The sequence below is a fragment of the Prionailurus viverrinus genome, chromosome B4, assembly GCF_022837055.1.
Source record: "Prionailurus viverrinus isolate Anna chromosome B4, UM_Priviv_1.0, whole genome shotgun sequence".
Classification (NCBI taxonomy): Eukaryota; Metazoa; Chordata; class Mammalia; order Carnivora; family Felidae; genus Prionailurus; species Prionailurus viverrinus.
Genome location: NC_062567.1, coordinates 52,065,123 through 52,088,788, shown reverse-complemented (window position 1 = coordinate 52,088,788; position 23,666 = coordinate 52,065,123). Strand labels below are relative to the sequence as shown.

Genomic DNA, 23,666 nt, shown 5'->3' with positions numbered 1-23,666 from the left:
ATCTTTTTTTTTCCTTTTTATCCATTCTGATACCCTATGTCTTTTGATTGGGGCATTTAGTCCATTTACATTCAGAGTGATTACTGAAAAAACTGAATTTAGTGCCATTGTGTTATCTGTATATTTCATACACCAGATGTTTTCTGGTCCTTTGTAGTCTTTGCTGCTTTCCACAGAGCCCCCCTTAGGATCACTTGCAGGAGCTTGTTTAGTGGTCACAGACTCCTTTAGTTTTTGTTTGTCTGGGGAAGTCTTTATCTCTCCTTCTATTCTGAATGACAGTCTTGCTGTATAAAGGATTCTTGGCTGCATAATTTTCCTATCCAGCACATTGAATATTTCCTGCCATTCTCTTCTGGCCTGCCAAATTTCAGTGGACAGGTATGCTACTACCATTATGTATTTACCCTTGTAGGTTAAGGACCTTTTGTCCCTACCTGCCTTCAGAATTCTCTCTTTATCCTTGTATTTTGCCAATCACTGTGATATGTCATGGTGTTGATCATTTTTATTGATTTTGAAGGGAGTTCTCTGTGCTTCTTGGACTTGGATGCCTGTTTCCTTCCCCAGATTAGGGAAGTTCTTAGCTATAATTTGTTCCAATAAACCTTCTGACCCTTTTCCTTGCTCTTCTTTTGGGACTCCTATAATATGAATATTGTTTCATTTCATGCAATCACTTAGTTCTCTAATTCTCCCCTGGTGATATAATAATTTCCTTTCCTTCTTTTTTTTCCAACTTCATTATTTTCCATAGTTTTTTCTTCTTTATCACCTATTCTCTCCTCTGCTTCTTCTATCCTCTCTGTCACTGTATCTAGTTTATTTTGCATCTCAGTTATAGCATTTTTTTTATTCATCCTGAGTCGTTCTTAGGTCTTTGATCTTTGCAGCCAAAGTTTCTCTGGAGTCTTCTATGCTTTTTTCAAGCCCAGCTATTAGTCTTATAACTGTTATTCTAAATTATTGTTCAGATATATTGTTTATATCTGTTTCAAGCAATTATTTGGCTGTGATTTCTTCTTGACCTTTCTTTTGGGGGGAATTATTCCATTTTATAATTTTGGGTAAGTTTCTATCTTTTGCATGTTTTAAAATCTTGTTATTTGCTCTGCACCTGAGAATACTACTATATTAAAAAGGGGTTATACATTGTTCAGGGCCTGTCACTCCAGGAAGTGTTTTTGGTGTATGTTCATGCACTCTGTTGTTGTGTTTTGGCTGGTCTATCCCACTGATGTCCTCTGAAGAGCTCCTACTTGCTTGTAGTGGTGGAGTTTTGGGATCTTTAACTAGGTGTGCCTTGATTTATTTGTTGAAGTAACCCTGGAAAAGAAAAAAAAAAAACAGGGTGGGGAGAGCCTGATCTCATAAATGGAAAAAAATGAAAGGGGAGTAAAGAAAACTAACAGAGAATCAAAAACCTATAAGGCTAATTCCAGAAAAAGAGAAAGGAAAATAAAGAAGAAGAGAGAGAAAATATGTAAAAAGAATAGAATAAAAATGCCTGATATATCCATATCTATATGTATATCATCTATATCTATATCATCTATCTCTATCTCTATCTTTAGATATATATAAACAAAACAAATCAGAAACTATGAATCTGATTCCAAAAAGAAAATAAAGAAGAGGAAAGAAAAATAAAATAAAATAAAATAAATAAAATAAAATAAAATATAAAAGGAGAAGGAGGAGGAGGAGGAAAAGGAGGAGAAAGAAACAGTTGTCTGTGCCTAGGATCAGTGGCAGTATTCGTCGGGAGGAGAGGCCAGCTGCATTGGGTCAGACAGTCTTGCTCCAGTAGATAAGCAGTTGCCAAGCACAGAGGGCCGGGTTTGGCATAAGTGTGTCTCACCACCCCTGAGGGCTGCTGTGCTGTTCTCTGAAGTCCACCATGTGGGTGTTTGGGACAAAAATGACGACGGCCCAATCTCTTCTCCCCTCAATGGGTATCTCAACCCACGCTGTTCAAGCAGCCCTCCCAGAATAGTGAGGGCAGTCAGCTTGCTCTGCTCCATAGTTCTCCTGCCCCTTCTAGGCACTCAGCTGGGATTCAAAACCTGAGGTCATAAAGAACTCAGTTCTGTGTGGCTCCTCTTCTGTTCCAGAATAGAGCCTCTCTACCCTGGTGATAAAAGGCCTTTGGCTGGCACCTGCATGGTCTTTTGTCCTTGGGGAGGCAATAAACCCTCTTCCGAAAGTACTCCAGGAAGGGACTGTTGTCTCCCAGTGTGCCCCTGATATAGCTACACGACAATATTCACTCCGGGGCTGGCTACCTCCTCCCCAGGAGTGTGGGCCACAGCTCCCAGCTCCCTTCTGTAGAAAGTTGTGCACTTTTGAAACCTCTGAGTTTCAGTTCCAAAGGTTGTTTACAAAAAAGAAACTGGCACTCTTCATATTTCTCATTCCCTAGTCTGTGGTCCAGAGAGGTTTTCCTCTTGTGCTAACTCGATGCTGCACTTTCACAACCCATGTCTCTTTCTCTCCCTTTTGTCCCTCCACAGAAAGGGTTCTCTCCCCTCCCTGCCTATGCTTTTTTATCACCTTCAATTCACATACTCCCACTTTGATCCTGCCAAGCTGTGTCCCTCCCAATGTGGAGATCCATGTGTCAGTCGCAGGTCAATTTCCTGGGTGTCCCAAGTGGTCTGACCTCAATACAACTGTGTTTGAGGGATGAGGAAATCCCAGTCCCCCTACTTCTCCACCATCTTAACTCCTTCCCCCTATGCTTTGGTTTTATTCCTGGAATGATGGGAAAGTTGGATGATGGGTTGTGGCTGGATAGTGTTGGTAGAGTAGCCTAGTAGGAGATTCTGAGAGACGTGGTTGGATGTGCTTCTATTCTAGTTTAAATACTTCTTAATGGGCTTTTTAGATGGTCCTAGGACTGGCCTCCAAATCACCACAGGCTGGGCTCTACCTGGCTCCCCATACTCTCTTGCCAACCAGGACCTTCTCCATACCCAGGACCTTGGGAAGCTTGTTTACTTCTAAATTCACATCTTGCTGCCAGCAGAATATCCAACAAAGTCCCATTAAAGTCCTCAGCCACCTCCTCACCAATGCAGAACCCCACTAGTCTTCCATTGCCCACCTCCAGCTTTCTTCCAGGATTCCAGCTAACCTACCTCCTTCATCCTTTTCTACCCTTTGGATGTCCCTGCCTCCCTATGGCCCCAACTCCCTGAGGCCCAGCCTTGCTAGTGCTCTGCCTCCCAAGAGCCCCTCCTCCCAAGGGCCCCACCTCTTTGAAAGCCTCAACTCCCTGAGGGCCTCACTAAGCTCCATTCCAAGTCCTGACACTGCTTGGCCAACCTCCCTACTTGTCTCTGGGTTTGGCTTGCACTTTCTTCTCAGGTCTCTCTCCTCCAGGGAAGAAAAAGCCTATAGGTAAGTGATGTCTCCTGTTTATAGGATTGTCAAGGAAACCGAGGCAGAGCCAGAGAGGAGGAAGGCTGGCCTTGGATAATAGCTGGATGTCCAAACCCTATGGGTTTGAACAGAGGGTATTTCATGGCACCAGAGATAGACTTTCCTCTGGCAAGTGCAGACCAGAGGCCTTAGGAATTTGGGAAGGGCAGGTAGGTTTGCTGGGGCTAGAGTGATTTGGAGACCTACACTCTATTGTCTTCCAGATCAGAAACATTCTCAGTTCTACTGAGGAAAATATGAGTTAGGGGAGGTTATTCTTGGGTGCTTCTCCCCCAGCATCCTTTCCCCCTCTTGGCCCTGCCTTCCTTCCTGGCCTTTCCTTTCTGACCTGGTGCAGAGCTTGCTTTCTTCATCTTTGTCTTTTCCACAGGGTCCAGCACATAGTATGCTTAGGCATGTTCTTTGAATGAAGATTCTTCCACCTGGCTCTGCTGTCTTCTTCCAGTTTTGCCATACTTTTCTCACTGAAGGTTCTGAAATTGTCTGTATTATATCTTCTTAGGGAAGGCATTGGTGTGGATTTTGCAGAATAACATGTCAGGTTGATAAGGTGGTCCACCATCACAATGGAGGATTTGAGGGTCTTCTTCCTCCTTGCTTAAGGAGTTAGATATCTATTTTTACAGGTGCTTGAAAGTATCTATCAGCCTTTTTAAATCTAATTTGAAAAGTTGTGCGGATTGATTACAGACGAGGTCAGGTTGTTGGAGGAAAGATGACCTAGTTCCCCTGGGGTGTAGTTGCCTAGTGGTATTAAAACACTTGGTCTCAAAGAGGCAGTTTGCTGTTATTGCAAAACATATTTGCAACTCTTTAATTTTAAAAGCCCTTTGAAGTCTTAAACTGTTCTCCACCCTTCCCCTCCTCCCCACTGCCATGTACACTGTGAGCAATACCCCAACACCAGAAGCCCAGACAACACTTATCCATGCATGACACTTGTTTTATGATTACATGTGGCAAATGTTTATTTCTAGATTGTCCCTCTCTTGCTCTTTAGCAGTCTTGTGCAAATTCACTCCATTATCATTGATATGCATTATTGCCTCCCAAAGGCAGATTCTTTTTAACCTCAGTTTAAACAAAATCACATGGAAAGGGCTGGTTCTTTCACAAAGTGTATTCTTAATTTATAAATATACTTTTTGGACTGTATTCTCTTGGTTTATCCTCATCCCTTTTTCTTTTATTATTGCCTAAATCTCAAAACAGAGTGGGGATTAAAAAGAATTAGGAACGAGGGATGAAGAGTGTCCCCTACAAGTTGGTGGCAGTGGATCTTTGTTATAGATTATGTTGGCTGATCTGGGATGAGGCAAGTGGGTCTTGGTGGAGAAGTCATGTTGATCTATATCTGGAATAGAACTCAGGACTCTGACTCAGATGATCTGGTGTATTTCCTACAACAAACCAAAACAAAACAAAACAAATCAAAACAAAACAAAACAAAAATTAACTTTCCAAGGGAGATGGTGGCAGTGTGAAGCAGATACCTAGGGCTGTGAGAGGAGCCAAGCAAGTCTGGTGAGAGATGATAGAGATAAAGAGACAGGTAAGTACTTACATGGGAGGACAGAAAGACACATTTAAAGATATTAATGAAGATAACCAGAGAGATAGTCAGTCTTTCTAAGCCACTTTGTGTGCAGTGTATTACTGAGGGTGTATACTGGGAGGAGGTACATGGAAGTAGTAGCCATGGGCTCTGACAACTCACAACTGCTAGTCTGAAGGTGGAGACAGAACTTAGGGATAGATGGGACCACTGGATGGATCTAGAGTCTGTGCTTACAAGAAAAGGAAGGATTTGTGAGAAGAAACAAAGCTATTTAGCAAGTGTTCTTGGAAAACATGCGTTTGGATCAGTGCTCATTGTAGACAAGGTCCATCCTCCATCATAGTTATATTTTGGAAAATAAGTTGGGCAGACAGATGGATTTCCTTCTACTGCTTTCTCCTGAGGACTCTTATTAGGTGTTCTATGTTGACAGGATCTGGGGCTGAGAAAAGGGAGTAGAGAATCGTAGGGGGAAGTGGAGAAGAAATTGATTTTCACTGTTGACATAAATGCACCACATCACTTTATTTTTAAAAATTTTAATGTTTATTTATTTTTGAGAGAGACAGAGTGCAAGCAGGGGAGGGACAGAGAGAGGGAGACACTGAATCTGAAGCAGGCTCCAGGCTCTGAGCTGTCAGCACAGAGCCTGATGCAGGGTCCAAATTCATGACTTGTGAGATCATGATCTGAGCCATAGTTGGATGCTTAACCGATTGAGCCATGCAGGCACCCCAATCACATCACTTTCTAATCCATTAATTGCACACACTCCTTGGCTTTTCCCAGCTCTCTTTCTGATTTCTGTTTGGAAAATCTAATTCTGATTCTTCCTGGTAGCCCATCTAGTTTCTGAAGACCTCTAGAAGCAGAAACTCAAGCTTTTCTCATTTCTTAAGCTGATCATCTTGTTTTGGCATGATAGAAATGTTAAGAATTTACATAACTGGATTCTGACTGAAATTAAACTTGTAAATGTGTCAAATCATGAATGAGGAACACTGCATTTAACTCTGTCTTCTCTGAACTTATCCCAGAGAAACTAAGAAAAGCCTCTTTGTTCACAGCCACCCCAGAAAGATACTAGATAAGTATTTATAAGAGTCTATACAGTTTCTTTCTTTTTTTTAATTTTTTTTAACGTTTATTTATTTTTGAGACAGAGAGAGACAGAGTATGAACGGGGGAGGGTCAGAGAGAGGGAGACACAGAATCTGTAACAGGCTCCAGGCTCTGAGCTGTCAGCACAGAGCCCGACGAGGGGCTCAAACTCACAGACCGTGAGATCATGACCTGAGCTGAAGTCAGCTGCTTAACCGACTGAGCCACCCAGGCGCCCCGAGTCTCAACAGTTTCTAGAGAAGCTCTGGCTATCTAATTGTTTACCCACAGTGGTACTAGTGTGATGTTTGCATGTAGCAAGGACTCCATAGGTATTGTGGGAAGGAAGCAAAAATGTTCTGGTCTACATCTACATAGATTTTGGTCTACATTTGTGTGGATGGATTTGGTCTACATACAGTTGGTCTGGTGTGTGTTAGTCTGCATCAGGATGAGTTTTAACTGACTTGGAATTCAGCCTCTGCCAAGGTGGGATCTCATTTGAGAGATGTATGATGGGTGGTAGGGTAGGTAGGTGAGTTGGAGGAGGTGGCTGTGTTTCCTCTTGGTCTAATGAGCAGACAGTTTGGGGACTGTCATGCCTTCAAGTTCAAGTCTTGGTTTCACCTAGTAATGTTTACTTGCATGCAGAATTAGGGTTTCTAGCCTCATTCAGAAAACTGAAGTAGGTTCTACCCTAAGGAGTTTCTATTTTAGAAAGGGCAGACAAAGTCTTCTTCCAAATAACATGCAAACAGAATACAGTACAAAGTAAGATCATAGATGGGAGGATGCTTGTTAAGGAATCAGTTGGTGAGGTTGTTCTCAGGAGATGCCTTGGAGAGAATTTTGGATATTTATTTTCTTTAGTTTGAGGCGAATTTGGTTACTTCAGCTTTCTTTCCATCCTTTCAGGGAAGCTATCTGAGCTTTACTTCTCTTTCCCCAGGGGACAAGTTACACATTTCTTACCATTGCAGTGGTTTGTCTCTTTTTTTATTTTTCTGCACAGACCAAGATGGAGAATTATTGTTTTTAATGATTATTAATATCATAGTATATAGATCTGTATCAATATCTCTAGCAAATATTTACCTGGATCTGTCTATTTGGGCAAGCTGGATTTACTGGTTCAAGGTGTTATGGAGTTTGTTTCATGTTTTTGGTGGGGGGCATGGAAGGAAGCCCTAAATGAGGCTCTGTTTATTGGATCATGGCCCACGCTGAAGATATAACTTGAACTGATGTTTTCCTGGGAAACACTTATACACAATGCCAAGATAGCATAATTCCCCACTCTTCTATGTGGCCTTCAGGCTGACTAATGGTACACAGAAGGTATTCACAATTCTTGCCAACAATGGAAAATGAGGTCCTTACTACTCTTGTCTTCCATCTAGGAAGGCATCTGGGATCTTGACATGCCCTTGCCTTTGTTCATTTGTGATTGAGGAATATCTTCCTGGTTCATAGTGTATGTATCTCTTACTTTTTTTGGTAGGTGGGAAGACATTCATGAAGTGCCCTTAATTGTAAATTCCCAGAGTGGGGAATTCTGTATTTGCCCCCATTGTCTTATGCTGTGTGAAACTGAGTGTGTGATGATTTGGGGGGTATTAGTGGTGGTGTTGATAATTTAGGGGGAAGAAAATATTGCTTTTGCTTGAGTTCTTTTGTACAAAGAATCACTGTGGTGCCTGAACTTTCTAATTTGGATTTTTTCTTTGTATTCACTTACAGTAGTTGAAACCTCATCTGTAATAGATTGAATCCAGTGTATCTCATATAGAAACTTCCTGTGGGTCCATCCAATTTTTCACTTTAGATCCAACTCAAAATACACTGAACCCACCTGTATATTTATTCACAGATAGTACAGGAAAAATGGTAGCCAATCCAGAAAATTCTTTTCTCTAGGAGCTATGATTTAAGGGCATTTCATGGATACTTCCCTATCCTCCTTAAACAAGTTTAATCATATTCTACACAGCATTTAGTCAATTGACTATTGTCCCACTCCTCCTTTTTGCAGACAAGACAACTATAGTTATTGTAGTTTGAGTCCTGTGTCATGTTGTCTAATTGCAAAGCATTAGGTGAATTATTTTCCAAATGAAGTAAATCAGTGAAAGTAATAAAACTTGGTGTTGATGTCAGTTGTCACACATCAGGGGTATGACACTGGAGCAAACCATAAATGTGATAGATAATGCACTTTGTCTGAGCTCACTTGAATTGCTTCCTTTGTACTTTCACTTTGTGGTGAAAGAGACTTGGACTTCAGTTCTTGTGTGAGACCCCTGATATCACCAAAAGGGCTCTAAATCCTGGGGTACTTCCTTATCTGTGACCAGTTAATTCTTTCTACCTCAGGCTTCAGCTGGAGAAGGAAAAGCAAGATGGAAGTGTTTTCAAGCAGAAGATCTGCTCCTCAGCTCCACCTCACCACCTTTGACTCCTACCCTCTTTCTTAACTGAGTGTACTCTGAGTACAAAATTCTAGTTCAGTGAGTTATGCCACTGGACATTAATGAGGAGAGAGCAGGGGGCAAAGAGAGCACACTGGAAAGATCAGATATCTATTTGTAGATGTGCCCAGAGAAGCTTCCAGAAGGAGGGTCATGTTAAACAGGGTTTGGTGTATTCTAGGCAGAGAAGGACAGTCTGTGTGAAGGCTGATATTAATGCTATCAAGATGTACATGTGTGGGGAAAGGTTTATCCTGTTCAAGCAGGAGCCACAGAAAAGGTTAATAGGATGAGTAAGTGGTAGAAGAACTTTAAAAGAAAGCTTTAGAAATACAATCTTAGAAGTTTGGATGTAATAGCATGAAACTGCAGGTCTGGTTGGGACTGTGTGTGTGTGTGTGTGTGTGTGTGTGTGTGTTTAAGACTTGAAGAAGGGGCTTCTGGGTGGCTCAGTCAGTTACGTGTCTGACTCTCTCTCTCTCAAAATAAATAAACTTAAAAAATAAAAGGCAGCTCAAGTTAAAAAAAGACTTGAGGTAAGTGTTATTTTCCAGAAGGATGGTAATGAGCACTTACATATCACTTATCTGGTACAATGTAGTGATCAGAAAGAATGTGATTTAGGGCTTCATCTTACTTCAAGGGCAGTACTCTCTGATGGCTGCCGGTTGTTCAGAGTTACCAATTTTATGGACCAGGAGGGTGGACCAGGGAGAATGGCAGGAGGCTGGCCCTGGGTATATATAGTTTTCCTTCTATTTTGTTAACTATTTGCAAACCATGGGCTCCTTCTAGACGAAGGGGTAGTGTGGACAAGGTGATAAGTGTCTAAGTGGCAACATGTAAAACTATCAGTTTTTCTAAGGTTTCCATCACACCCATAGGAATAGCCCAAGTCCTCACTGTGACTCTCAGATCATACATGAAGGATCTGGCTTCCTGCTTTCTCTCTGATTTCATCCCCTACTGCTTCCCTCTCACTCACTCTGTCTCGGCTCTACAGGCTTCCTTGATATTTCTCAAAAGTAGCCACTTACCACCACACACCCATTAGGATAGCTGCTATTAAATAAAAACAGAGGATAATGAGTGTTAACTAGGATGTGGAGAAATTGGGAGGCTTGTGCATTGCTTGTGGGAATGTAAAATGGTGCAGATGCTGTGGAAAACAGTATGATAATCTCTCTCTCTCTCTCTCTCTCTATATATATATATATATATATATGTGTGTGTGTGTGTGTGTGTGTATATATACATACACACACAATTACCATAGGATCCAGCAATCCCACTTCCGGTGTATATACTATTGAATTGTATGCAAGAACTCAAAAAGATATTTCTGTACCTGTATTCATAACAGCATTACTCACAAAAGCCAAAAGGTGAAACAACGCACATGCCCATCAGTGCATGGATGCATAAGCAAGATGTGGGATATACACAATGGAATATTACTGAGCCTTGAGGAGGAAGGACATTCTGACATATGCTCCAACATGGGTGAACCTTGAAGACATTACGTTAAGTGAAATAAGCTGGTAACAAAAGGACAATATTGTTTGATTCCACTTACATAAAGTACCCAGAGTGGTCAAATTTATAGAGACAGAAAGTAGGTGGTGGTTGGTTGTCAGGGGCTGCAGGGAGGAAAGAATGGGGAGTTGCTGTTGAGTGGGTACAGAGTTTCAGCTGAGGAAGATGAACAAGTTCTGGAGATGATGGTAGTGATGGTTGCACAAGAGTGTGCAGGTAAGGCTGTCTCAGATCATCCTTTTTTATACTCACAACACCCACTCTGAACACATCCTAACCTTTCCTTGTTTCCCTTTTCTCTGCAGCATTGATTGCAAATCCAACACAGTATATCTTCATAGTACTTATTTGTTTATTGTTTGCTTTCCACTGCAGGAATGTAAGCACGTTGAGTGGAGGGATTTTTGTTTTATTTGTTTTATGTGCACTGCTGAATAAATGGGGAGCAGCATATGAATATATGAAGGACTATAATTGGACATAGACTTCTATTTTTTTTAGTTAAAAAATTTTAATGTTCATTTATTTTTGAGAGAGAGAGAGAAAGACAGAACACAAGTGGGGGTGGGGCGGCAGAGAGAGGGAGACACAGACTCTAAAGCAGGCTCCAGGCTCTAAGCTGTCAGCACAGAGCCTGATGCAGGGCTCACACCCACGAGACATGATCTTGCAAGATCATGACCTGAGCTGAAGTCGGATGCTTAACCAATTCTGCTACCCAGGTGCCCCTGGACACAGACTTCTAGAGAAGACAGAAACAGGGAAAATGGGAAGATTTCATTTTTCACTTGATTTTGTTAACTAATTTTTGGTACCCTTGGATATAAGACTTGGCCCCAGTGTTCATGGCAGCTTTTGTTCTGTTTAGCTTTTCATATGTATTCTGAACTGTTTCTACTTTGGAATGTTGGTGTACACATGTACCACACTTAGTATTATTTCAAGCTCTGGCCCTGAACTCAAACCTCTACTCCTGTATTCCTGACTTCCCCCTTCCAGAGTTGCAGGGCTGCTTGGGTTAGAAGTTCAGAAACTCCGGGGAAGCTCAGCTATCCAAAGAGCTTTATACTTGTTTGTTTGGGAGCCACTGGTTAGATTGGCTCCAGAGTTTTCCTTGTCTGGAAAATTTTAAGGAGGATGAGATAATTTATACACTCAGGAAGGAGCTGTCCTTGGATACAAAGAATTGTTATAATCTTTGGAGGTGCTTCATTTAAGTCCACTTATCTGAATCATTGAGAACTGGAAAATAATTATTTAACATCCTCATTAACCTTCCTCTCAAGAGTGTCTCAAACTTCTAGCAAAGTAACTGGTATCCAAACTCTCTTTGAGGCTATTCAAGAGGAGCCACTAGGCCAACTTCCTGATTGCAGGGGTGTTAACATCCAACCAAGAGAGCCAGTAGAACTTACTGCCTTGGAAAAATGTTTTGAAAAGGAAATGTCTAGAGTGAGGGCAGTACTCTTTTTAGAGACAGAGGAGTCTCTAGGACCTCCAGGACAAAGGAGAGCAGGTGGGGCTGGTTGAGAAAGCAAGACAGCTTGCAATTTAGTGAGTTAAATTTTGGACTTGACAGGAGTTCTTTTGTTGACTTGGGATGGAACTTTTGTATTGGAGTTTGGAAGGAGCTCAGAGACTGAGAGAAACCCAGGGAGGAGAGGGAAGGAAGTGGGGAGAACAGGGCATTATGGAATTTATACAAGCTGTCTTCATATTCCCTGGCCTCTCTCTGCATTTCTTTCAGCACTTCCTCTGAACAAGCACCTCCTTTGGGAGAGACAGTTTCCTAATTAAACTGATATTCATATACTCTGGGGCCTCATTAGGAAATGCCCTTAGGAAATGCACTTGAAATAGATGATGGTGCATGTTCTAGTTTCCTGTTTCCAACTAGGTTTGGCCCTCTCTCTCTCTCTCTCTCTCTCTTTGTTTTTTTTTAACATTTTTTATTTATTTTTGGGACAGAGAGAGACAGAGCATGAACGGGGGAGGGGCAGAGAGAGAGGGAGACACAGAATCGGAAACAGGCTCCAGGCTCTGAGCCATCAGCCCAGAGCCTGACGTGGGGCTCGAACTCACGGACCGCGAGATCGTGACCTGGCTGAAGTCGGACGCCCAACCGACTGCGCCACCCAGGCGCCCCTCTCTCTCTCTTTTTTAAATCCAACTTACAGGAATGTCAAGATGTAGTAGTGAATCAATACATCTACATATTCATTTTCTCTGTCCTAAATGCCTTTTGGTTTCCTGGTACAATTATGAGCAGATCCTTATCCTGGTTACTGTAGGTTGGGGGTGGGAGTGTGAAATTCAGAAAGAGGAGGTATATGAAACCTGGCCATGCCCTCTGGCAGCTTTTAGACCTTAAAGGAATTTAAGTGACCTACCCAGGACACCAGCTGACAGAAAGGGAAAACTAGTTTCAGCTAAGCATCAGGACAGGCTCTAAGTGCTGGCAGGAAAGGGAGGAGGTGGGCGATGGGGATCAGTCAGGAAGTCTTAGGAAAGGCTTCTTTGATGTGTGTAGCAGGAAGGTTGTAGAATAGGGTGGAGAAGAGGTAGAGCATAAAGACTGGACAGAAAGGAGTGAGGAGGGCATCCCTTGCAGGACAGGCACTTAGGCCAAAGGCTCCTCCCAGGAAGGGTAAGTCAGGATCTGAGCAGCTGAGTCAGGAAGGAGGTGATGGGCCTGAGGGTGGGGACAGAATTAGGGTGGGACTTTGACAGCTGGGTCAGAGTCTGGACTGAATATAAACTACTGGATATAAACTATTGGAATAATCATAGATTATTTCAAAGAGAGAGGGCATTTCTGAACATGGTGCTTGAGGACAATGTTTCTCTCTGCTGTTATTATAAGCTGGATTTGTGGTACTTTCTCAGGATTCCCAATCACTGGTGTGCTTTCTCTTCTGTGAGTTTGCTTGTTCATTTGTTTGTTCAGCCTGCTTCTGTTGGAGTCATGAAATGTGATTGTTTCATTCCCAGATGTTTTGCTCTCTGGGTTGCGTCTCTGGTATCTTCATACTTTGCAGCCCACTGTCCGTCATCTTCAGTAAAAGTGGGAAGAGCACAAAGACCACCCTGCACAACACAGTTGAGGGAAACAGAAATTATCAAAAGCATTACCCATCTCCCACCCTGCCATTCAGATGGTCCTCCTCTGGGATTCCTCCTCAGGACCCATGGATGGACTTCAGAAGAATGTAGGACATTTTTTTGAGGTGATCAACCTCAGAGGGGTGTGTGACTCAACAAATGTTAGGACCCATTTTTGTGTCTTTGTTGTGAGATAGGTGACTAGGGACAGTTCCCCAGAGAAAGAGATGTGGTACAAGCATCCTTAGTGTCCAGAAAGGAGCCTCCAGAGACAGTTAAAGGATCTGAAGGAGAAAGAGGAATTGGGAAAAGGGAGATGGGTTCAGAGGGAACTGGTAGGGAACTCCACCCTCTTTCTAGCAGGTATTCCTTCTCTGTATTCTCTATATGCTGACATTATAGGATTCCAGTTCCCTTCAATTTAAATCTGTTGAGTTTCTGTCCTTTATTAGATTAACCAGCTGTTCTCACATTGTCTCATGCAATTCCTTTGTTGAACCTGAAGTGCGCAGAGTGGAGTCAACCCCTCCCTCAGTTATGGACTGTTAGCACCATTGCTTCCTGTCAGGCCCCTTTTCAGTGCATTTTTTTTTCACCTTTCATCCTGATCTTTATTCTCATTTTCCATCCTCACTGGAGGTACTTGCTTTATTATATTAACAAATGCTCTTCCAATCCATGCTCTATATGTGTATTTAGATACATTCAACCATTTAACAAATTCAAAGTGTCAACTGTGTAAGTCACAGTTATAGGTGTGGGGAATATAGCCAGGAGCAAAACACTAAAAAAGAAGTCCTGCTTTCATTGAGCTTACATTCTTTTGGAGTGAGATAAATCATGAACAAATAAATAAATAAAACATATAGTGCCTTCAATAGTGATAAGTCCCACAACGGGCTTTGCAAGGACAGTGGGGAGTTGCTTCGGATTCTCTGACTCCCTCTCTGTCTGCCCCTCTCTTACTTCCTCTGTCTCTCTCAAAAATAAATAAAAATTAAAAAAAATTAAGAAGGGAAACCAGTGGAAGACTTTGAGCAGAAGAATTTCATCTCATTTTTATCAAATGCACGTTTATCCTTGACAAACAGACGGCATTTTTTGGATGTTTTATAAATGTCCATAAATGGCGTTGCGCTATACACCTCGTCCTGCTTTTTACTTTTCCTACTAAACATCATCCTATCCAATTGCTATTGAATGTACTTTATTATATCTGAGTGCTGTGTAATGTTTCATTGTGCACGTAGGGCACTTTTTACTTATATATTTCTGTAATAATCAACTCTGGCATAGCTTCCAACTTCCTGCTATCATAAACTTCCTTTGTTGAACGTGCTCATATGAGTCTCCTTATGGACTCAGGAGGGAGTTTCCTTGGGGTGTTGACCTCAGAGAGAGATTGTGGGGTGGGAGGGTGTGCATTCTTAATGGCGCTAAAATTGTGCTTCAGGATGGTGGCCCCAGTTACACTCCCACCAGATAGTTTGTATCTTCTCATCCAATTCTCATGTTGATCCAGTAAGGAAAATCCAGTAAGCTTCTAGGTGGAGGAGGAAACTGAGGCTTAGAGAGATTAAACAAATTACTCTAGTTTATATAGTCAAGCAGAGGGGCTAGGTCTCAAATCCAAAATTTCTGATATAATATTCATTGCTCTTACCTCTATAGTACCCAGTACTGCCTCTCCCAGGAATAAGATGAGGCATCCATGGGGAAAGATATTATTATTGTATTTGAGCCTTGCATTTTTTGATGCCTGGTTGAATTCAGTCTTCTTGGGACCCGCATGTGTTTAGCACCAGCTTGTATGAGGGTGTTTAATTAGAGTCCTTAGAGTTTCAAGGTGAATTATATGGAATAAAACAGTTTTCATTTTCTCATTAGGGTTAGCTAACAGGCTCGAGGTTTAGTGAGTCATTTTGAGGCTGGAAATTTATAAATACTAAATGATTTTCAAGGTTTGTGGACTTTGAATCAGATTTCAATATTAAACATTTAGGTAGATTATATTAAGTACGTATTGTTTGCTAGGTACTGAGCTAAGTACTCCTTACTACAACCTTGTGAGGTATTTACTTTTACTCCCATTTAACTGTCATGGAAACTAAAGCCCTGAGAGGTAAAATAATTTGTTCAGAGTCACCAGGTATGAGGTTGAGTTGTGATTTGATCCTGAACTGTTTACCTGCAGAGCTTTACTACTAACTACTAAACTGTGCTGCCTTCCTGTGAAGGAAACTTTTAGAATATTTTTCCTTTGAGATTGACAGCAATTCCTGTCAATTGGGTGGCTTAGAGCAGTCATGGGAAGTATGGGGCTAGTGGAAAAGAATCTCCAGAGGGAGAGGATATGACATTTGAAAATGTTCCAAGATGTCTTCATTATGCCTCCCTCTGTCCCCTGAAGTAAGAACCTCTACATTAGGACACCTCACCTAGATTATAGGTGCTTAACATGATGCCTTCAAAAAAAATAGGGATTCCCTAACTGGGCTTGGGTGGTTGGTTGCCTATAACCCAAGGGTGCCTGGGTTATAACCTCACCTAGCTTATAGGGCTTGAACATGATGCCTTCAAAAAAAATAGGGATTCCCTAACTGGGCTTGGGTGGTTGGTTGCCTATAACCCAAGGGTGCCTGATAGTTTTAAAACAGCTGTCCTCAAAGGCAAACAATTTTTTTTTTTATCACTCTTTGTGGTTTATACCTGCCATGAATGATGTGCAGTCTAGGTGTTATCACAGTTGGTTTTCCTTCCACACTTTTGATTTTGATTGCCTTTTATAAGAAGGGTAATGTCATTTATATCTTTACCTGGGCCAGATTTATAAAAGTTACTTGGCTACAAAGTATGTATCTCAAAGTAAAGTAGATAGGAATTCTGGATTATGTGTTCTTTCAGGATTCTCTTCTCAGTTTGTGTATTTGTTCAACAAGTATTTATGGAGCACTTAATTCACACTCTGATGGAGGAGACAGGCAGCTGACCTGGAATTTTTGCTACATTATGATAAATGGCACATGAGGGAAGTGGGTGCTATGAGAACACATAAGAAAGGCAGCATAAGGGTCAGGGGAGGCTTCCTGGGGCAGCAACATCTGAGCTGGGAACCGAAAGAGAAGTGGGGTTAGCTAAGAGAAGGGGACAAGAAGGCATTAAAAGCAGGGGAACAGGGTGGGTGTAGGATTTTGCAGTTGCATTATGAACTGGGCAGGGGATGATGCTAGAGGAATAAGCACAGGTCAGATGATGAAGGAAGACAGGATTAAGAATGAAGGGCAATGGGAACCACTGAAGAGTTAAAGCCTGGGGATGGGTGGGGGACACATCAATCACATTTATAGTGTAGAAAATTTCCCTGAGTTAGGTATTGACTCTCTTTGTCTATGTTGTGTGCTTGTTAGTAAATCATAACATTGGAACTGGTGGGTGGCAAATAAGGAGTCTAGATGGATTTGTAGACAGGTCTGACCCATAATCCAAGGGTTCCTTTTGATTATCTGTAGAGAAGCCTTTTCAATTTTGACTTGTCTTTCCATCTTTAGAAACCTCTACTAACATTTCTTAAAATTCTCTCAAAATCCAATTCTGAATAGAGAGGAGAGTGGGGGCTGCATGACTTTGTTTTCTCTGTTCTCCACTACTCCTTTCTGGGGCATTGCTGTGAATTGTTCACCTAAAGTCTTGCTCCCCTTGAGGAGGGGCCCATTTGAATAGCAGCCAGGGGAGGAGGGGAAGGAGGAACCACACGCAGGATTCCTTCACTAAGAACACATTCAGACTATGGTTTAAGTGAGTTAAAAATAACTCCTTGTGAAAAATTAAAAGGGAGTTACAGGTGAGTGTTTTAATACAAGTCCACAGATCAATGCAGGGTCTCCAGGCAATTGGCTACTGACACCACAGATGGTGCAGGGTGTTTATAAAGCACAATGTGGCCAGTGAGGAGACTTTCTGCAGAAGTGAATTCACCTTCTTCCTTGGAACCCAGAGAGGAAGAAGACAGAAGGAATTGTTTTGGTTGTGAGATACTGAGCTAAATGACTTATTTCTTTTCTTTCTACCCATCACAGTCTCAAAACTGTGGACATAAAAACTGTGGTGAGTATTTATCTGGTTACTTTATGTGGTTTATTGCATATCAGATATCATAAAATGACCTTTCTGGCTCTTCTCCCCTCTTAGTAATGGACTCTTGGTTGCCTGCTGCACCCATTTCTCCAGTGTTTTCTTTCCAGAAATCCTGTTTCTTACCTTGCAGGTAGTTATCCCCCTTTCTCCCTTTTCCTCTCTTTTCACAGCACCCATGTGGGCCTAGGAGGGTAAAGTGAAGAGTTGGACTGTACATTCTGTGACATCACTACAGCTAAATGGATGATGCAGAATGAGGATAAAGGGGGCAAAAATGACATCAGACCTTGGCTAGCTGATTTGGGGGTAAGGGTCTTAAAACTAGGGGCAAATATTTGTATTTTAAACTCAGATGATATTCTCAATATGGCTCTATAATTGCAACAAGGACCTCTAGTCTGTGAACTGTGTCATAACTCAAGCTCAAGCACCATGCAAATATCCCATGTGTAAATTATTGCACAATACATTCACCCTGTTATGTCTTAAAGCTTAATTAGTACACAAAGCTACATGAGTTAGATGAATCCAAATGGGATTATGTCATGTGGTGTGCAAAAAAAGGAGAATGTTGGAAAGTATTTGGCACTTTTTTAGGGGGGAAAGCAGAGTTGATTTCTCTATAATTTCTTTTGGTGTCGGTTTCTGTGATATTTGGGCTGCAACAAGTTATATGCGACTTCTGAGTTTTTTTGTTTGGTTGAACAACATTATTCAATAAATATTTATTGTTTACCTAGGAATTATGGAAGGATACCACATACTAGAAGAAATATGAAGCAGCAGCTTTGAATCTTGAACAAGGGAAATTGGCTACCCCAACGCAACTCAGCTTAACTCAGCCTCACTGAACTGATCCAACACTCCCCAGGCTTGCTATAGCTCTCTAATCCTTAGAATCTTCTTCAATTCCAGCTAGAATGCTGTGTCAGGCATTTCACAGATTTGGCCAAAAGCTGGTACGCAGACGTCCACTGGAGGAAGAAGTATTTGAGATTTCCTTTGAAAGAAGCCTGAGCACTCTGGATTTAGTGGCCCTGGGTGTGGGCCGCACAATAGGTGCAGGTGTGTACATCCTGGCTTGTGAGATGATCAGCAGTCAAGCAGGACCATCCATCGTGATCTGCTTTTTGGTGGCTGGCTTATCTTTTGTGTTGACTGGGCTGTGCTATGCTGAGATTGGTGCCTGGGTTCCCCATTCTGGCTCCTCATATCTCTACACCTATGTCATTATTGGTGAACTCTGGGCTTTCATCACTGGCTGGAACCTCATCCTGTCCTTTACTGCTGATACAGTCATTTATACCATGACCTGGGTCTTAACTTTTGAAAACCTGCTTGGGAACCAGATGTCTCAGACCCTGCGTGAAAGCATCTCTCAGCATGTTCCTCAAGTCCTTGCAGACAATCTAGGCTACTTTGCTGTGGTCCTTCTGTTGTTACTTAGAGAAATTGAATATATGAATTTTTATGAGTTATTCGCCCTTTCCAAAGTGTTCACATTGGTGAAAATTTTGGTTCTCAGTTTTGTCATCATCTCTGGCTTCATTAAGGGGGACCTGCACAACTGGCAGCTCACAGAAGAGGACTACGTAAAGGCTGGACTCAATGACACTTCTAAGTTGGGCCCTCTGGGGTCTGGAGGATTTGTGCCTTTTGGCTTCCAGGGGATTCTCCGTGGAGCAGCTACTTGTTTCTATACATTTATAGGTTTCAGTATTATTGTTACCAGAGTGAAAGAAGTCCAGAATCCCCAGCGTTCTATCCCCATGGGCATTGTGATTTCACTGTTCATCTGCTTTGTGGTATATTTTGGTGTCTTTTCTGCACTTACACTTATGGTGCCTTACTACAAGCTTCAACCTGGGAGCACCTTGCCTGAGGCATTTATCCATATTGGCTGGGCTCCTGCCTACTATGTTGTAGGTTTTGGATTTTTCTGTAGTGTTTGTGGCATTTTCATGGGCTTTATGACCCCCATACAGTGGGTGATATGCATGATGGCAGAAGATGGCCTCCTGTTTCCCGTCTTGACCAGGATCTATACCAGTATATACCCCCGATTCATGGCCACTGTGGTATTTACGATTATTGCAGCAATCACGATATTCTTCTTTGGAATCACTGATCTTGTGGACCTCAGGTCAATTGGGACGCTGGTATCTTACTCTCTGGTTGCTTTTTGTGTTCTCATCATCAGGTATCAACCTGATAGGAGGAATGGGGGACATGAAGCAGAGGTGCAGCAACAGAATGTATCTGCAGCAGAGAGGCTGACTCTACAGGGACTACTTTTTCCATGCAGCCCCACCCCCACTCCACTCTCTGGCCGGGTTGTCTATGTTTGCTCCTCACTGCTTGTTCTGCTGCTCACTCTTCTTTGCCTGGTGCTGACTCAGGGGCCAGTTCTGCTTTCTGGAGACCCAGTGTGGATTTCAGTGGTTGTAGTGCTCCTGGTGCTCATCACTGGGCTCACTGGGGTCATCTGGAGACAGCCTCAGATCTCCAGTTCCCTTCACTTTAAGGTCCCTGCTGTGCCTCTCCTCCCACTACTGAGCATCTTCATGAATGTTTACCTTATGATGCAGATGACAGCTGGCACCTGGGCCCGATTTGGTGTGTGGACTCTGATTGGGTTTGCTATCTACTTTGCCTATGGAGTTCAGCACAACCTGGTCACTAACCCCACTTAAGTTAGGGCCCAAACTGTAGAACTTGAACTCAGCAGTGCCAGTACATATTTGTTTGAAATCATCACACCTGAATGCAGTAAGTTTTCCCTGCACAGTAATGGAATTTACTCCTGAGTTCATGGAAAGCTAGGCCTCCCATGGGATGTTGGTGGGGGAAACACTAAAAGAGCTGTGTATTTATGGTGAAGCGAAGGATATGTGTTTGCTCCCCCCCCCTTTTTTTTACTTGTCTCCTTTTCAGTTGTGTCATTAGCTGCTTTCTGACTTAAAAAAATTATTTTTTAAAAGAAAGTTGTAAAATATTTTCCTTTTCTTCGTTAAATATCTACTAGTAGCTAGGAGGTAGGGAATGCCCCGCTGGTTCAGTCAGTATAGCTGACTCTTGATCTCAGCGTGGTGAGTGTGGGTCCATTTTGCATGTAGAGATCGTTTAAGAAAATATCCAGTAGCAGAATTACTGGATCATGCGGTAATTCCTTTTTTAAATTTTTTGAGGAACCTCCATACTGTTTTCCATAGTGGCTGCACCAGTTGACATTCCCACCAAAAGTGCATGAGGGTTCCTTTTTCTCCACATCCTTGCCAACGCATTTTCTTGTTTTTTTTTTTGATTTTAGCCATCCTGACTGGTGTAAAATGATATTTGATGATGTGATTGCAGTTTTAATTTATATTTTCCTGATGATTAGTGATGCTAAGCATCTTTTCATGAGTCTGTTGGCAAGCTATACGTCTTCTTTGGAAAAATATATATTCAGGATCTCTGCCCACTTTTTAATTGGATTATTTGTTTCATTGGTGTTGAGTTGTATAAGTTCTTTATGTATTTTGAGTATTAATTCCTTATTGAATATATCATTTGGAAATAGCTTCTCCCATTCAGTAGGTTGCCTTTTTGTTTTGTTGATGGTTTCCTTTTCTGGAAACCAAAAGCAAAAGCTTTTTGGTTACATTAATTTGTAAAGGTGTGGGGTGCCTGGGTGGCTCAGTCGGTTGGGTGACCAACTTCACTCAGGTCATGATCTCACAGGTTGTGAGTTTGAGCCCCATGTCAGGCTCTGTGCTGATAGCTCAGAGCCTGGAGCCTGCTTTGGATTCTGTGTCTCCCTCTGTCTCTGCCCCTCCCCTGCTCTCATTCTGTCTCTCTCCTTCAAAAATAAACATTAAAAAAATTTGAAAAGATATATGCACCCCTATGTTTATCGTAGCATTATTTACAATAGCCAGGACATGGAAGCAAACCCAAATGTCCATCAGTAGATGAATGGATAAAGAAAATGTGGCACATATGTATATATAATGAACTATTATTCAGCCATAGAGAAGAATGGAATCTTGGCATTTGTAACAACATGGATGAACTGGGTGAGTATAATGATAATTGAAATATGTCGGTCTGAGAAAGACAAATGCCATATGTTTTTGCTCTTATGAGGAATTTAAGAAATAAAACAAATTAAAAAGAAAGAAAGAAAGGAGAAAAGGCAGACAAGCAAAAACAAAACACACACACACACAAAACAGCAACAACAAAAACTGTCCCAGATTCCTAAATCAGGGAACAAACAGGTAGTTGCCAAAGGGGAGATAGGTAGAGAGATGGGTGATTTAAAATTTTTTTTAACATTTATTAATTTTTCAGAGACAGAGAGAGACAGAGTATGAGTGGGGGAGGAGCAGAGAGAGACACAGAATCTGAAGCAGGCTCCAGGCTCTGAGCTGTCAGCACAGAGCTTCCGATGTGGGACTTGAACTCACTGACTTCGAGATCATGACCTGAGCCGAAGTGGGATGCTTAACTGACAGAGCCACCCAGGTGCCCCAGAGGGATGTGTGATTTAGATAAAGGGAATTAAGAGTATACTTAATATCTTAATGAGCATGGAGAAATGTGTGAGATTTTTAAATTATTATATTGTATATATGAGTAATATAACAACATTGTGTATTAATTATACTTCAATAAATAAAAGAAACCAGAAAAAAAACAAAAAAAGATAAAATATAGCCCCTGCTTTTAAGGAGCTTATATTGTAATATAAGAGGTAAAGCATAGCTGTAACACAAAGTGGAAAGTGTTGTTATAAGGAATATGCAAATAAAGTGTCCTAGGAATTCAGAGTGGAGGAAGATCATCTGTGGCTGACACAGTGGTTGGTGAGGGTTGATCTGTGAAATCAGAGAAGACTTTGTAGAGGAATGCCATTTGAGTTCTCTCTCTCCAGGGACAGATAGGATTTTGCCACACATGGACAGCAGGGAGAGATTGTACGCAGAGTGAACACCACAAAGAAAAGCAAAGGAAAACGAAGCAGTGTTTAGACCATACTGAACATGGCGTGTCGCTTGAGCCTTGGTGTAAGAGGGGCCAACAGAACGTGCACAGGTGGATTGGAGCCAGAGCTTTCCTCTGAGCACAAAGCACTTTGGCTTTGAACCCACTACCCATACTGAAAATACCTGGGGTTAATTCTTCTACTTGGCAATATCTGCATTTTTGGACTTCAAAATTTCTCTACGGTTGTCTGTTTTGGTCCAGTGCTCAGAAAGTGAACAGCTGAGAGCCAGGTGTCCTATGTTCTGGTCTTGTTTCTACCACTAATTGGCAATGTGACCTTAAGCAAGCCAGTCAGTGCCTTAAATGCTATGCTTATTTATATGTAACATGAGAGTTCACAACCAATACTTTCTAACATTCTTTTTACTTAAAAGATTCTAGGATTTCCTCTGGTTCTTATGCGCTGTTATTATCTTAAATATGTCTCTCTACTGCATGTGATCTGAACCCACTTTTTACTACAACCCATTGTTGGAGCTGTAGAGGTACAATAAGTAACACTCCAATTTCCCCTATGTTTGGAACCAATTGATAATCAAGACATAGAGATGATTAAACTATCAGCTGTAGATCTGCAGCCTAATTGGGTTGCCAATCCTGCATCATTAAATTCGATTTAATCCTCATTGCAAGTAGTGCTGAACATCCCCACCCTCCACCACTAGAGAGAGTCTGATTTTATTAGATTTTCTCCTGTATGAGCAGGTTGGAATGCATGTGTTCTGGGCAGGTTGGTTCTGGATACAGAAAGAAAACCAACAAAAACTGGGGCTGAGCTGGGCATACTCAGTGCTGTCTCTTCAACTCACTAATCAAGTCACAGTGAGAAGGGTGGGTGGATAGAGGCCAGGAATAGTACTCTGCTCAGCGGTGCTCAAATTTTAGTGTATGTCACCTCACCTGGAGGGCCCATGAAAGCACTGGTGGGTCCCACCCCAGATTTTGGAATTCAGTAGGCTTGGGTGGGACCCAGAACTTGTACTTCTAACAAGCTCCTAAATGCTGCTGCTGCTGCTCCAGGGACCTCACATAGAAAACCAAAGCACCAACTGATGTCCTTCGGTATGTAAAGATGAAGTGAGGGAAGCAAAAGGTGCCCTTTGAACACTTATCTTCATTTAATGAAACACTTAGATTAAAGTACCACGTTAATCCTTTCACAGTGGGGAAATCATAGTGAATCATTTCACAATGAATATGTCCATAAAAATACCACAATGTACACTTGAAATATCTTACAACTTTATATATCAGTTATACCTCAATAAAGCTGAAATTAAAAAAAAAATTAA

General features: G+C 41.8%; 1 protein-coding gene across 4 annotated transcripts; it reads left to right on the top strand.

The window, feature by feature from the left end:
* Positions 1–3,267: 3,267 nt before the first annotated feature.
* On the top strand, positions 3,268–20,811 carry LOC125170262 (cationic amino acid transporter 3-like). 4 transcript variants are annotated; one of them, XM_047866712.1, is made up of 3 exons: positions 3,285–3,402; positions 17,514–17,649; positions 18,084–20,811. In XM_047866712.1, exon 3 carries the CDS (start codon positions 18,264–18,266, stop codon positions 20,034–20,036), a length of 1,773 nt encoding a protein of 590 aa, XP_047722668.1. In that variant the 5' UTR covers positions 3,285–3,402; positions 17,514–17,649; positions 18,084–18,263; the 3' UTR covers positions 20,037–20,811. The 4 variants fall into 4 exon arrangements, with proteins under 4 accessions (XP_047722669.1, XP_047722668.1, XP_047722670.1 ...); XM_047866714.1 differs by lacking the exon at positions 3,285–3,402 and adding an exon at positions 16,964–17,313; XM_047866713.1 differs by lacking the exon at positions 17,514–17,649 and having other exon boundaries at positions 3,268–3,402.
* Positions 20,812–23,666: the final 2,855 nt, after the last annotated feature.